Source organism: Triticum dicoccoides, chromosome 5A (assembly GCF_002162155.2).
Source record: "Triticum dicoccoides isolate Atlit2015 ecotype Zavitan chromosome 5A, WEW_v2.0, whole genome shotgun sequence".
In the NCBI taxonomy this organism is placed as follows: domain Eukaryota; kingdom Viridiplantae; phylum Streptophyta; class Magnoliopsida; order Poales; family Poaceae; genus Triticum; species Triticum dicoccoides.
Genome location: NC_041388.1, coordinates 452,881,452 through 452,897,628, shown reverse-complemented (window position 1 = coordinate 452,897,628; position 16,177 = coordinate 452,881,452). Strand labels below are relative to the sequence as shown.

The following is a 16,177-nucleotide window of genomic DNA, read 5'->3' as shown; positions in this document are numbered from 1 at the left end:
CCGGGATTTGGAGGTGCCAGATCGGGCATCTTGGGTGGCTGCAGCACGGCTGGCCGTCAGCGTTTCCCCTGCTCAAATCTGGCTGCTGGCCGCTCCTGCCAAAGGAGCTTGTTTGGGGTGGAAAGTGGGGTCTTTGCTGCCCCTTCACCGGTTGATAATGTCGGTGTGCGGCGGCGGCGGCGGTCGAGGGGTGGTCTCGGATGCCGGGGCGGCGACCTCTGTGGTGGGAGACGCGATGCTCGTGGGCAGGGCTCGCGGCTCGGATGTTGGCCAGTTACCATGGTCGTGTGGGCGGCGTGGTAACTTGCGTACGACGGTCGGTGGCGGTGGTTCTGCAGCGTGCTTGTGGCACTCCGTCTCGGAGGCGAAGAGGGCTTACCGGGTGAAAACCCTCTCTGGCTCTGCCAGGTAGGCGACGGCGGCGCCTACGGGCGTTGTCTCCTTCTTGAAGGCGTCGTCGTGGTTCCTCTTCTTCCTCTGTGTTCCTCCGTGGAAACCTCGATCCCTTGATTGGGCGGCGGTGGTACTTAGGTGCCATGACCTTGTTGAAGGCTCCGCCTTGGAGTAATCGGTTTGTTGTGCACAGCTTCGGCTCTTCGCTGTGATTCTTTCACGGTTGAGGCCTCCGGCGACTTCAAGCAGGGCTCTCTCGTCCTTCTTGTAGATGGCTTCGAGTTGTGTGGGGCGGTGTAGCTGTTCTCAACATTCTTGTATCTTGCCCTATGTGTGTTGGTGTGGAGTTGTATGAGGTTGGTTATAACTGGATCGTTGCTTTATATATAAAGTAGGGCGAAAGCCTTTTTCGGTATACGCATCTTTTATTTTTTTGGTTGGGAAGCACATGAGCACTCGGCAATTGCTAGTAGGCGGCATCGGTTGCAAGCTAGGTTTTTTTAGGGATAAGTATATTTTCGTCCCTCAGTTCTTTCGAAAGTATAAAAATAGTCCCACAACTTCAAAACCAGCAAAATCTAGTCCCTCAACTTCTCAAATCGGATAAGTTTAGTCCCTATTATTACTTCGAGTGGTTTCAGATTTAGTTTTGACCAAAACTTTGACATGTCATCTGGGTTTGACCGCCATGTCACCATCCAAGTCACAAAAGCGACTCCTAATCCCACCTCACTTCCTCTCTCGCGCACTCTCTCGTCCCCCTTCTCACAGCAATCATAGAGAGAAGAGCACGGAGAGTACCCAACACACCATACACTCAGGCATTTAGCTCGTCGGAGAGCAGAGTGTTAGGTTGATCTCTCCATCGAGTGGGCTCAACGGCCCATCGGGCCCTGATCTATTCGCGCCCTGATCGGGGGCGCCCAACCGTTCTATGGTTGGTGGGCCCCTGTGACCTGTGATATATAAAGAGGTGGGGGCGGGGCGCACGGTACGAGGTTCACCGTGCCGCCAGACTCCCCACCGATATCCCCTTCCGATCTAGGGCAATCGCAGTGCTCACGGGAAGCACACCACTGCCGCCATCTCTGTCCACATCGCCGCCGTCACCACACCACCATGACAGGAGCTGGATCGAGCTCATCTGCGCCCAAAGAAGGTAGGTTCACCGGATCTACTAGCCTACTCCGATCTAAGGTCTATCAATGGTTTCAGAGCTAGATCGGGCTAGTTGATTTTGGTACAGAAAAGAAGAAAAAAAGGAAAAGAAAAAGAGATCCCCCCAAGAACCCTAATCAAAGGGCAAAGGAAAGTTCACCGGCAGAGGGCCTCGGGCCTCGCCGGCAAAGTGCGCCGCCTTCACGGCCGCGCCGTTCCTCTCGATCCCGAATCGCATCGGCATGCCGAGGATTCGGGAAGAAGAACTCCACCCCGAGAGGGGCAAAGGGCGCCGCTCGCCAAACCGCTCGACGGCGGTGCGCTCACCACAAGGGGAACGCACCACCGGCGAAGGGGATGGCAACGGACGCCACTGCCTGGTGCTCTGTCGCCACGGTGTCTTCGCCGCACCTCTCTGCTCTCCCTCTCGCGTACAGGAGGTTGGGGGTGGAAGGTGGAAAGAAGAAAGGAAACGAAAATGGATGCTCGCGCGGCGCCGTGACGACGTCGTCGCTGGCGGCCAACGCGGCCTTTACCTGCCGCATATCTCACTCTCGCGCGAGCAGGGGAACGAGGAAAGTAAGGGAAAGGGAACGAGCGCCGTTAGGGATGGCAGTTTTGCCCATGGTATGGGTACCCGCGGGTACCCTACCCGAAAATAATGGGTATGGGCAAGACTTGAAGAGATTTTCTACCCACGGGTAATGGGTACCCATACTCGCAAAATATATGGGTAGGGCATGGGTAAGAAATTGTGCCCATGGGTAACCCAATGGATACCCAGAAAGAATTAATAAATGAAAATAACTCCTATAACATGTGGGGTTAACATCCAACTCATATGGTCCAACCCTAAATCTCGTATTCCTTGAACAATTCATAGCTCATAGGCTCATAATCACCTGCTCGCCACTCCTTATATGTCCTATGTGACTCCTCAAAAAGATGAAATATCGACTCTTCACTACCAGACTCTTGTCGAACACTCGATCCAGTGATCCCCAATTCCCACCACCACCTTCCACTACGTCGGCCTTCCACCAACCGCTGATCATACTCCCTTGATGCCTCCAAGAGGCCACCCACTGGAGGAGGCCACATACGTGCTATACTACTCTACCATGATCACTTGAATTTTGAACTCATTTCTCTACCTCTTAAAAATTTGAATGCTATATATTGTACCCAATGGATACCCATTGGGTATAGGATACCCGACGAGTATGGGCATGGGTGTCAATTTATACCCATGGGTATTGAAGTGGGTGGGTATAAAAAGTTTCTATGGGTATGGGTTTGGGTAGAAGGAGGTTGTACCCACCCATACCCTACCCATTGCCATCCCTAAGCGCCGTTGCGCGGCACGGTGGCAGTCATTGCTGTCGCTGGCGGCCAGGCGCGGCTCGAAAGCCCGGCGAACGGGACAGAGCCAGCAACGAAGGAGAGGAGCGAGCGGCGCGGGGGGATGAAAGGAATGGCCGAGGGTTTCGGTCGATCCCCTCGCTGCTTCGTTTTTGATCGAGCGATCTCCACGGACGATCGTCCGATCTGTTGAACGGTCCCGATAGAAAACCTAGCTTACATGGGCCCTTTTTGGGCCACAAGTGCGGCAAGACTGGCTCGCACGCCCTGGGCTGCTAGCGCTGGCGGTTGCTGGGCCGCGTCAGGCCGTAGCGGCGCGCTGGGCCGGATCCGGCAGCCACACACGAGCCAAACGGGCTCCGAATGGCTGGGCCATTTGCGGCCAGCACAGGAAGCGTTTCATTTTATTTATTTGTCCAGTTTTCTGGGCAAGTTACAGTACAGTTTTTCTATTCAAAATAATTTAGAGAAATTTTTTGTTTAGAAGATATGAAAAGTAAACAGAAAAGTTCTGAAAATGAAAATGTAGATAATTTTCAGAAAAAAAATGTTCATGAACTTTTATAAAGAAAATAAAAAAGTTCATGAATTTTTTAAAGGAAAAGTTTCTGTAAAGAATTAAAAGTTCATGAATATTTTTCCGCTGCGTAAATAATTAATGCTCTTTTACACAGAAAATAAAAGTTTATACATAGTATTAAGTTTTTAAGAGCATGTTAAAGTGATTATTAAAATGTATATGATTATGTTATTGTTTTTGACCAACGTTATTAATAACATGATCATGTTTTATTATTGAAATTTAAAGGTGCATTTATTTATAATATTTTTCCCAACGGTAATATAGATTTAATTGCATAGACAATTATATGTTTAATTTGACCAACGTTAGATTAATGCATATGATTGTTATATTGATGTCACTTAAATTGTGATTTCAGGAGGCTTTCACTTCATGAGTTGCCTAAAAGAAGTTCCGACAGTCAGAGGTGACAACCACACTGAGTGGAGGAAGAAAGTTGAACTGGCATTTGTTTGTGCTGATCTGGACTGGGTTCTGGATGAACCACAGCCGGTCAGACCTACAGAGCCAGTAAGAGAGACTACTGATGATGATGCTACATGGGATAAAAAGAGGGGGGATTATGCTCCTTTGGAGATGTCCTACATCGTAGACAATCAAAAGTGGGTCAATGCAAATAAAAAATGCATGACATTTATAAAGAATACAATTGAGAGCACCATTGTGGGCTCCATTGCAGAGTGCACTTCAGCAGCGGAGTTGCTGACAAAGATAAAGAGCCAGTCCACTGGCTCTTCAAAGATATATGCCACCCAGGTGTTAAAACAACTTGTGACAGAACAATACACAGGTGGTGGAATAAGAGAGCACATCCTGAGGATGAGCAATATGGCAGCAAAGTTAAAGCCTATGGATGAGGATCTGGAGATCAAACCAAAGCTCCTGGTCCACCTTGTCATGGCTTCACTGCCAAAGGAGTTTGAAACTTTTGTTGTGAATTATAATATGTCACCTGGAACATGGGACATAGAAAAGACAATTGCTATGTGTGTCCAAGAAGAGGACAGACTAAAAGCTTCACATGGTGGAACACTCAACTCTGTGAAGGATCATAAGAAAAAGAACTACAATCAAAACAACAAAAGTTCTCCTTCAAAGCCACAAGGAAAAGCTCCCTATCAGCATCAGCGTCAGCAACAGTCTTTCCCAGTGGACAAAGACACTTGTCTCCACTGTAAGCAGACCGGGCATTACAAGAAAGACTGCCCTGTTTGGCTGAAGTCCTTAATGGCAAAGCAAGGTAACAACATTGTTTCTTTAGTTAATGAATCCTTGTACACACAGTTTTCGAAATCTACTTGGTGGATTGACTCAGGGGCAACTGTTCATGTTGCAAATTGTTTACAGGGATTCCATTTGACCCGGACTACGCTAAGAAGAGAAGGAGGCATTGAAGTAGCCAATGGAATAAAACCAGAAGTTGAAGTTGTCGGCGACATCTCCTTGGAGTTAGCTGATGGATTCAAGCTTCTACTTAGAGATGTTCTTTATGTTCCTTCATGTAATAGAAACTTAATTAGCGTTTCATGTTTGGACAAAGAAAATTATGAGTGTTATTTTGGACATGGCAAGTGTGTCATCTGGTATAATAATGCTTATGTTGGTAATGCTTTACTACATGATGAGCTTTATTTGTTATCACTTAGTGAAAAAGTGCATTCTGTATGCAATGTGAATGAACATGTTTCCGCGTCAAATAAAGAACAAAAGAAAAGAAAGAGAACATTCGGTTCATAGAAATTATGGCACTGTCGCTTGGGCCATATTTCGAAGGGCAGAATAGAAAGATTAGTCAAAAGTGAAATTCTTCCACAGTTAGAATTCTCAGACTTAGAACAATGTGTAGATTGCATTAAAGGAAAGTATATAAAACAAATCAAAAAAGGTGCAATCCGTAGCACAAGCACACTAGAAATCATCCACACTGACATTTGTGGACCATTTCCGGTGAAAAGTGTGGATGGATATGACTCGTTCATAACATTCACAGATGATTACTCTCGCTATGGTTATATTTATCCAATCAAAGAAAGATCTGAAGCGTTGGATAAATTTAAAATATTCAAAGCTGAAGATGAAAATCAGCATGATAAAAGAATAAAGATAGTAAGGTCCGACCGTGGGGGAGAGTACTACGGTCGGCACACTCCATATGGCCAAGTCCCTGGAACTTTTGCAAAGTTCTTACAAGAGACTGGCATAGTTGCCCAGTATTCAATGCCGGGTGAACCTCAGCAAAATGGAGTAGCTGAAAGGCGCAACCGTACACTTATGGATATGGTGCGCAACATGATGAGTTATTCCAACTTGCCATTGGGATTATGGATGGAGGCGCTTAAAACCGCCATTCACATTCTCAATAGAGTATCAAGCAAGTCGGTGCCCAAAACACCGTATGAGCTATGCACAGGAAGGGTACCCTCCCTACAACACTTCAGGGTGTGGGGGTGCCCTGCTGAGGCCAAAATGTTTAATCCAAACATTGCAAGGTTAGATCCCAAAATAGTAAGTTGCCACTTCATTAGCTATCCAGACAGATCAAAAGGTTTTTGTTTCTACTACTCAGACAGATATTCAAAGTTTGTAGAAACGAGACATGCAGTCTTCTTTGAGGACGAAATGATGAGGGGGAGCTTGGTAGCTCGGAAAATTGATCTTGAGGAGAAGAGGGTGCATGCACCTAATTCGATGATTCAGGAGCCATTTTTCTCAGTACCAGTTGCAACTCCACCCATGACAACTTTGGGGGTAGACCCGGAACCTGTCCGTCAGGAGCCGACTGAACCCGTTGTTGAGCATGAAAGGGAAGTGCAACAGCAAATTTTAGAAGAAGTGCCAGAAGTTGAGGCAGAGAATGTGCCAAAAACTGAGGCCCTTAGAAGGTCTACAAGACCAAGAAAGTCAGCTATTTCTACTGACTTTAAAGTTTATAACACAGAAATGGTTCATATGGAAAAAGATCCCACCTCATATGAAGAAGCCATGAGAAGCCCTCATTCATCGATGTGGATGAAGGCAATGGAAGACGAGATGAAATCGATGAGTTCCAAAGATGTTTGGGACTGAGAGGTAATTCCTAAAGGAGCCAAAACAGTAGGCTGTAAATGGGTCTACAAAATTAAGTATGACTCTAAAAGGAATACAGAAAAGTATAAAGCATGACTCGTGGCAAAAGGATTTACACAAAAAGAAGGGATAGATTACAATGAGACATTTTCTCCAGTCTCATGTAAGGATTCCTTCAGAATCATAATGGCATTAGTTGCTCATTTTGATTTAGAGTTACATCAAATGGATGTTAAGACGGCATTTCTGAATGGTGATTTAAAAGAAAAGGTCTACATGAAACAACCCAAGGGTTTTATCATGGAAGGCAAGGAAAATATGGGATGCCGCCTGAAGAAATCCATTTATGGATTAAGACAAGCCTCTCGGCAGTGGTATCTAAAGTTTAATCAAACGATTAAAAGTTTTGGATTTAAAGAAAATATTAAGGATAATTGCATTTATGCAAAGTTCAAAAATGGGAAATATATTTTCCTAATCTTGTATGTGGATGACATCCTGCTTGCTAGTAGTGATGTTAGTCTACTATAAGAAACAAAGAAATATTTATCCTCAAATTTTGACATAACAGACCTTGGTGAAGCATCATATGTTTTGAGCATAGAAATTCACCGAGATAGGAACAATGGAGTCTTAGGACTATCGTAGAAAGCATATTTAGAAAAGGTTCTCAAAAAGTATAATATGCATGCGAGTAAAGCCACACCTGCTCCTATAGTCAAGGGCGATAGTTTTGGGAAATTCCAATGTCCCAAGAACTAGTACGAGATCGATCAAATGAAAGCAGTACCATATGCTTCGGCAGTTGGCAGCTTACAGTATGCACAAGTGTGCACTCGCCCTGACTTAGCATTTATCACCGGGGTACTCGGTAGATATCAAGAGAATCCGGGCATGGAGCACTGGAAGATGGTAAAGAAAGCATTGCGTTATGTGCAAGGCACGAAGGACTACATGCTAATATACATGAGAAGTGATTTCCTAGAGATAAAAGGGTATTCAGACGCAGATTTTGCGGGGGACGGAGATGATAGAAAATCCACGTTAGGATACGTCTTCACTCTCGCTGGGGGAGCTATTTCGTGGAAAAGCTTCAAACAGTCAATAGTTGCATCATCCACGATGTATGCAGAATTCATAGCATGCTTCGAAGCCACGGGGCAGGCGATATGGCTAAAGAAATTTGTACCCGACTTGAAAGTGGTAGATTATATTCACAAACCATTAAAGATGTACTGCGACAACCAACCCGCGGTATTCTATGCTCACAACAACAAGTCGAGTAATGCTGCCAAAACAATAGAGATAAGGTATTATGTTGTGAAAGATAAAATCCAGGATCAAACTATAAGTCTCAAGCATATAAGAACAAAGGATATGCTTGCGGATCCGCTAACGAAAGGCTTACCACCCAATGTGTTCAAGGAACACATAGCCGGCATGGGTTTAAGGGAAAGCCTTATGATTCCTGGATAGGCCCAAAAGGAACAGAATTTGCTTCTGATCATATCATATGTTGTAGCTGTATGATTCTAACGGCAATTAAGCTGTGACGATGAAACATGCTCTATGTACCAATATGTGATGAAACAAATAAACTAGAAAGTATAAGGTTAAAAGTAAAAGTTGAGATCAAGGGAGAGAATGTTAGGTTGATCTCTCCACCGAGTGGGCTAACTGCCCATCGGGCCCTGATCTATTCGCGCCCTGATCGGGGGCGCCCAACCGTTCTATGGTTGGTGGGCCTCTGTGACCTGCGATATATAAAGAGGTGGGGGCCGGGGCGCACGGTACGAGGTTCACCGCGCCGCCAGACTCCCCACCGATATCCCCTTCCGATCTAGGGCAATCGCAGTGCTCACGGAAGCACACCACCGCCGCCATCTCTGTCCACATCACCGCCGTCACCACACCACCATGGCAGGAGCTGGATCGAGCTCATCCGCGCCCAAAGAAGGTAGGTTCACCGGATCTACTAGCCTACTCCGATCTAAGGTCTATCACAGAGAAGCAGCACTTCGGCCTCATGATTCAATAACCGTCATCCTCGTTCATGCGGCAGACGTCCCAGGCATACACATGGCGCCGTACGCACGAACACAACAAGCACGCCGGCAACACATCTAGCTAGGTGCACAAACAAGAAAGCATGTTGCCAGCCTAGCTAGTAAGCCACTCGGCCAACCTTAGCAAGCCGGCGCACTGGCCCGAGCGAGCGCTCATGCAGCACCAGGCACCCTGGTCGGTGTCGCCACCGCGCGCTTTGGCCTGCCCCACCGGCGCCCGACGCAGCTCACGATGGGCGCCATGGTGTGCTCTTGCTCACTCAATGATTTGTGCCACCACCATCGCGCATGATTTGTGCGGCCGCACCAGGTCACGCCGGGCGCCCTAGGTTTGACCGGCGTCATGTACGATTTGAGCCGCCGCTCCAGGCCAGGAGAAGGCAGCCGTTGGGTAGGGCGAGGACGCACCGGTCGGCATCGACATCCATGGGCGTGCTGACCGCTCCCTCGCCTCGTAGCGTCAACGAGGTTGAGTTCGAGTGGGAGAGCTCCATGGCCACGGACCGCAGGAGCTTCTCGGCCTGCTGTGGGAGTTCAGAGGGTGGAAGAGAGAAAGAGAAGAGAGAGAGTGGAGAGAGGAAGAAGATGAAGTTCAGACGGACGATGATGTGGCAGGTCAACAGTCAAAACCATGACATGTCAGCCCAAAACCACCCAAAGCAATTCGGGGGACTAAAAATATCTGATTTCAACAATTGAGGGACTATGTTTTTCTGGTTTTAAAGTTGAGGGATCATTTCTATACTTTTGAAAGAATTGAGGAATGAAAAATATATTTTTTTTCCTTTTTTTTAAGGAAGGCCATCATGGATAACTTTATTAGGTGTTTTTTTAAGTACAGTTCTTTCTTTCTTTTAAGTTTGAGTTGTTTACCACGCGTGTGTCTTAAAAAAAAGAGTTATTTACCACGTGTGCCACGTGGTAAGTACAGCTTTATTCCATGGTTAAAGTCCAAGTACACGCATGTTCACATGCATATCGACATCGTTGTCCCTTACACAAAGAGTGAAGTTCAATGAAGCTTGCTGGCGCCGCGCGCCGCCTTGGAAGAAGCTGGATTGAAAGGAGGAAGCGACGTTGGTCCGATCGCGGTGGCGACCCCTTCCGATTGGGCGAAGCCGCCATGGCCAGCATCCTCAGCTGCATGCATGACATAACCAAATAAGCAAGTTAACGGATCGACTACGATTTGGCAACACGTCCAGTATACATAGCAGATAAGCGCGAGATGTATACGGCACACAGGATGGTAGTAGTACGTACATGTAGAGGAGAGGCCAATCATGTCATGGTCTTTCAGAGTGTTGTGGACTGGCGCACCTTTGCCGGCAGCCGCAGCGCCGGCGGCGGAAGAGATCAGCAGAAGCGAGAGCAGCGCGGCCGAGAGCAGGGCTGCCCTGTTGTTCTTCATCGCTGCGTCTGCGAGCGTGGCGCGTGATCAGTGCGTGCGTGTTTATGTGTGGATCACCGGATGGGCGGGGACAGAAGGGACGGAGCTGCATCGTCTTTTGCCCGGCCGGTCTATATATACGCCAACTCCGTCCATGTATGTATGGAGCGGCTTGGAGCTCCTTAAAGCGGCCTGGTTAGTAGCACGTGGTGTGGCATGTGAGGAGCGACCGAGCGAGAATCAAAATCTCCAGCTAGTTAGGGCCGGCCAATTAATCGATCCCCTGATTATTATTATTATAGGTGTGCTGCGGCCATTGTTCCATTAACTAAATCTCGATCAGCACGATCCAATTCACAAAGGTTTACAACCCGTTGAGGGCCGGACCCTATCCAGACTGCGGCCTTTAACATTATCTCGACCAATCCTAGCAAGTACATGCCGTCACCGTAGCATGTGAACGGTGACGGCTCCCTCGTCTCATGCATCAACCCACGCCGTCACCCCAGCATTTGATCGGTGTCCCTTCTACCGTGTGCCAACCTATCTACCATCACCACCCATAACTCTTTACTTTGTTCCATAAAAAACATCTTCCGGTGCCATGGCCATGCATTTAAAAAACATTTTACTCTCTTCGGATGGGAATGTAAGTCGGGCATGGGTTTCTAAGTCCTTGATTTGAGTATCAAAACATGTATTGTGTATGTTATAAAAATTATATATCTAGACTCATTATCGAATGATATTTCTACAAATGTTCTTTGTGGCATACAAGTTTCGTCAATTAAATTAATGACCTAAATTCTTGTGCCCGATTTATATTTCCATCTAAGAAGGGAGTACACGACTTCAGGCGGGTCACAATAGAAGTATCATAGGTAGTATCATCCAAACCAACAAGACATCTTTGCTGCGGCGGATCATTTTAAATGATGATGTACTACTATGTTCGGTGCATGTTTAAAAATAAGATCATTATGATACCAAGATATGATACTATGCACTCTGAAGATAGCATCATAGGCTAGTATCATGTGCATTATACGACATAGTAGTCTTATTGACATGTAGCACTGTAGGAGATGCCCTTAGAATATTGCCTGAATGCAACTAATATGCTCTTCACAAGTGGATGAGGTAAATATCAATCCTCTTTCTGTGTGGTAAGCAAAAAATATTTTCACAAGTCCTAGGGATCAAGCCTTCTTCTCAATGTTATAAATTAACTTATCGTTGACCATTTCCTCGACATTCTTTATTATATAACAATAGGTACAACTTCCCCAACTGTTATCCCAAGGAAAAAGAAAGAGAGCAACACATTCTATGATTAAACCATCTCTCTCCACAATAATTAAAGGTGTCAACACTTTACTCTCTATCTGTTCGGCAGCCCGAGCACACGGTGTTGACATCTCACTTGGACCAAGACCCCCTCCTGTACGTCAATGCCATGTCACCACGACGAGCCAATTTCCATTTCGAGAATTTATGGCCAAGGTTCCTGAGTCTTATATGGACCATGGTTGTTCCATCGTAGTATTTCAAAACCTAGACAAGCCACGCGTCCAGGCTTGCGGTCTTGACAACCCTTTCTCGACTAATAAAGTCTGAGTCGCAATTTCTGGGCGAAGAAAGCGCCCGAGCCCGTTAGCTTTACGGGGGACCTGCATGAGCATCATAGGCAAGGACATCATGGACGCCTTTCGCAAGATTTATGGGAAATTCCAACCTCCTCAAGTCGGACTTGATTGCTGCCAAGAGAAGGGGAACCTGGGCGACGTTACTGACTATTGCCCAATCAACCTCATTCACTCTTCTACGAAGCTGCCGCCCAAAGTTCTCGTGACTTGTCTTGCAGGGCAAATTGGCTAGCCTTTTTGAAGACTTGGTGCATACATGACACTTTCGTGCAATGCATGTTGATATGGAGAGTGGAAACTATGTCTCATTTATTGTGAGACATATCACCGGCTCACATTTAGGGCAACACTAGTGGGCCGGTCCAGTACAGTAGTTGCCGCACAGATTTTTCTTTTGTCTTTGGTTTTCTTATCGGCCCTTCACATTTTAGATCAATTTTCTTCTGGTTTTAGATTGCTTTTTTCTTTTATTTTTTCTTCTGTTTTATTTCTTTCTTTGGTTTTCTTCGGGGTTTTTTGCTACCCTTTTTTCAAGTTTTCTCAAAACAAGTCTACATCTTACATACACATTGTAGTTTTTTCTTATACATTAGGAACATCTTTAATACACTTTGAAACAAATATATGATTAACATTCTTTTGAAACATATGTTTTGATGTCTATTTTTCATACACATTGTACATTTTTGTTATACAGCTTATTTTTTATACAAGTTTATAATTTTTCTAACACATGACTAGTAGTTGAACAAATACATGCTTTTGAACATTTTCTCAGATACATGTTAAATTATTTGAAATACACATTGAAACATTTTTGTATGATACAAACCATTTAAAAAAAACTATGCAAACAATTTTACACATCCTATAAATATTTGAAAAAAGTGTCACGAACATAATTTTGAAACTTGTGAACTTTTTTTGAATGCTATCAACATTTTCTGAATGGTAAAAAAATTGTTTGGTTGAGTTACACTAAAATCTTTTTTACATTGCATACATATTATTTGAAATGTGCAGTAGTACATTTTTTGAATGGTATCAAAAAAATTTAAATTAAATTAACAAACATTTTACACCATTAAACTTTTTTGTATTCGCAGTGAACATTTAAAAAATTAAGTAAATATTTTTTGGAATATATGTATTTAGAATGTCACAAAATATAAAGAAAATTTGAAAAGAAATAAAGAAGAAACAAACGAAACTGGCGAACTGACGCCATATGCCGACCCACTTAGCGCGCTCCCTAAGGAAATCGAAGGGGGAGGGTCTCACAACGAAATTCATGGTGCATTAGTAGAAGTCTATGCACTCTTGTTGGGCAGGAGGCATTGGACCTGATCCCACCGCCGAGACGGTTCGCCCTTTCTTGGATCTTTGGCCTCGAGTAGCGGTTGTGCATCTGGACACAGGTACACTAGACTCGATTTCACGGTCCTTGGAAAAGGATGGTACATTCTCGGCGAGATCTGCGTACGCGGCCAAGTTTGCAGGCCTCGTGGTCTCACACACGACCACCTTCAAGTGGAAATCCAACGCACCGCCCCAATGCCATCTCTTTGCGTGGTTGGCTCTCAAGGATTGGTGTTGGACGTCAGAGAGATTGGCCAGGCTATGCCTCCCGTACCGTGTTTCATGCCCATTCTGTGATCAACACGACAAGACCATAAACCACATTCTGATGAGCTGCGTCTTTGTGAGAGAAGTCTGGAACCGGGTCTACATTGCGTTCGGCAAGCCAGAGAACCTTTTGTGGATGAGACTTTGGGAGCATGGTGCAACAGGCAGGAGCAATAAGTAGAGCACCAGAGAATGACTCAGGCCATCTACCTCTTGGGCCAATGGAAGCTGTGCAAACACCCAAATGCCATTGTGTTTGACGGATTGGTACCATCTCAAAAGTAGGTTCTCCAGCGGATCGAGAGTGAAGGTAGTATTTGAAGGCAAGCATGACTCCTAGGAGGGAGCTAGATGGTTTCTTTGCAGTGTTGGCAACATGGACAATACGTGAGTAGTTGCACATACAAAGTAGGGTGTGGACGTGGGCAGATTGGATCATGTTATCTACTACTCCCTCCGTTCCTAAATATAAGTCTTTTTAGACATTTCAAATGGAATACAACATATGAATGTATGTAGACATATTTTAGAGTGTAGATTCGCTCATTTTGCTTCGTATGTAGTCACTTGGTGGAATCTCTACAAGACTTATATTTAGGAACGGAGGGAGTATGTAATATTGCAGTGTGGAGGGAGTCTTTCATTTCTCTTCTATAATACGGTATATGATACACACACATTTGTGCGTATTCGAGAGAAAAAAATGCACGCTTCTTCATCTCAACAGTGGCATGATGCGTCCTAGTACAAATATGTATCCATTCATACTTTTTACAATAGTTAAGCCATATGTAGAGATAATTGTTGACTTGAAAGAGAAGGAAAGTGAAAACAACAATGTTGACTTCTCTTACAAGCTAAGAGCCGATATTTTGTGTACACACATGGGAAAATAACCTTTTTCTGATTTTGCTCTAACACGACCTCGTGCAATGTGAGCTTGCCAACTAATGCAGTGAACATGGCTTCCTCTTCACCAATGCTAGCTACTCCCAAGTCCCAACTAAAACCACGACCCTTATTTTCAATCGGAGGGAGTAGTATTTACTAGCCCAGACATCTTTCTCTTCCCCAGCTCAGTGAAGAAATCGTAGCGGTCCGCCTCGCCGCAGAGCCGGTGCAGCCTCTCCATGGGGTCGTCGTCTTCCCTGCGGCACCGGTACTTCTTTGCCTCCTTGTCCTGGTTCTGGTCATAGTGGGCCTTGACGTTGATGGCATGTCTTTTGCTTGGCCGGTGCTCCCCTACGGTCGTCGGCGGTGGCTTGAGCATGGCCAGGTTCATGAGGGCATCCTGCTTTATCTTATCGATTAAGTCATCCTTCTTGTTGCCGTTCTTCTTCGGCACCGTGAAATGTAGCTTGTAGCCCTGGTCCCTGTAATAGTGCTCGTAGCCGTGGAAGGGTATCTCGTCGGAGATCTCCTTCTCCTTGCCCACGGCGACCGCCGTCTCGTAGCACCAGCAGGAGGCCACATGGTTGACGGTGTACCCGCCGCCGCCGAGGAGGAGCAGCGGCACGTTGAAGCTACGGAGGTAGCTGACGCAGCCGGCGTGGCCTTTCACGGACAGTCTGAACTCGCCCAGCCTGTCGCCGTAGAGCGAGTCGGCGCCGCACTGCAGCACCACGGCGTCCGGGACGAACTTCTCCATGACCTCGTCCATGATCGGCCTGAACAGCTGCTGGTACCTCTCGTCGTCCATGCCCGCCTTCATGGGCACGTTCAGGGTGTAGTACTTGCCTTCGCCCTCGCCGACGTCCTCGACCTTGCCGGTGCCCGGGAAGAAGGGCTTGACGTCGCGGTCGATGTCGTAGAGGTGGAACGAAACCGTCATCACCCGGCTCTCCCTCTTGAAGTGCTCCTCCACGCCATCACCGTGGTGCACGTCGATGTCCACGTAGAGCACGCGCTCGAAGTGCTTCAGGAGCTCCTGGATGGCGAGCACGATGTCGTTGACGTAGCAGAAGCCGCTGGCCTTGCCACGGCACGCGTGGTGCATCCCGCCGGACCAGTTGATGGCGATGTCGGAGGAGCCGTCGGCGAGCGCGCGCGCGGCGGCGAGCGACCCGCCGGCGTAGCGGAGGCAGTAGTCCCAGAGGCCGTCGATGGCGGGGTTGTCGTATGCGCTGGCGTCGGTCTCGTCGGTGTCCGGCACGCCGACGCCGCACGCCCTGGCCCTATCCCGGAGGTCGCCGTCGTGGTAGGCGTCCGGGGTGATGTCGCGGAGGAGGCGGACGTAGGCGTCGTCGTGGAAGGCGCGCAGTTCGGCCTCGGTGGCGGGCCTGACGCGGAGGCGCTCCATGTCGGCGAGCAGGCCGTACTTTTCGACGAGGGCGTGCGCCATGGCGACGCGGCGGGGCACCATGTTGTGGTTGGCGCCGTAGTCGACGTTGGCGACGCCCGGGTCGTAGTAGTAGCAGACTCTCCTCTTCCGGCCGTCGCCGCACGACGCCGACGGCAACGAGTGCCCTTCCGTGTCCATCTTCTTGATCGTATTCTCCCTCTGATTCCTACGGCCGGTGAACTATGTGATGTGAATATGTGATGATTCCGTGTAGTTCATCTTTGATATAGAAGCTAGATCGATCGTGTCCGAGTTGGCCTCGCATAGCGATCGTGTCTCGGACTCCAATAGGTATCGCCCTAACAGACTTGTGCCGGGCAGCCCCAAACGGACGACACAATATGTTTCCCACACGACTCTTTTTTTTTTGAAATTAACTCATTTTTTTCTGATTAGATTTTTTTGACAATTTTTTCTGAGTTTTTTTGAGCAATGAGAATTTTTTCCGATTAGATGTGATGTGAATCTAATCGATGTTATTAGTCACGTCCGAGTCGACCTCTTGGTCTCGGCCCAAAAAGTCAGTAGGCGGACACAGGCCTTAGC

The 16,177-nt window shown here is 46.9% G+C and overlaps 1 protein-coding gene across 1 annotated transcript; it reads right to left on the bottom strand.

The window, feature by feature from the left end:
* Positions 1 to 14,314: 14,314 nt before the first annotated feature.
* On the bottom strand, positions 14,315 to 15,769 carry LOC119297633 (histone deacetylase 19-like). The gene has a single exon (XM_037575351.1). It carries the CDS (start codon positions 15,767 to 15,769, stop codon positions 14,315 to 14,317), a length of 1,455 nt encoding a protein of 484 aa, XP_037431248.1.
* Positions 15,770 to 16,177: the final 408 nt, after the last annotated feature.

Bases quoted from the DNA above. Each gene is read 5' to 3' on its own strand.
- LOC119297633 (XM_037575351.1), bottom strand. From the start codon at position 15,769: ATGGACACGGAAGGGCACTCGTTGCCGTCGGCGTCGTGCGGCGACGGC.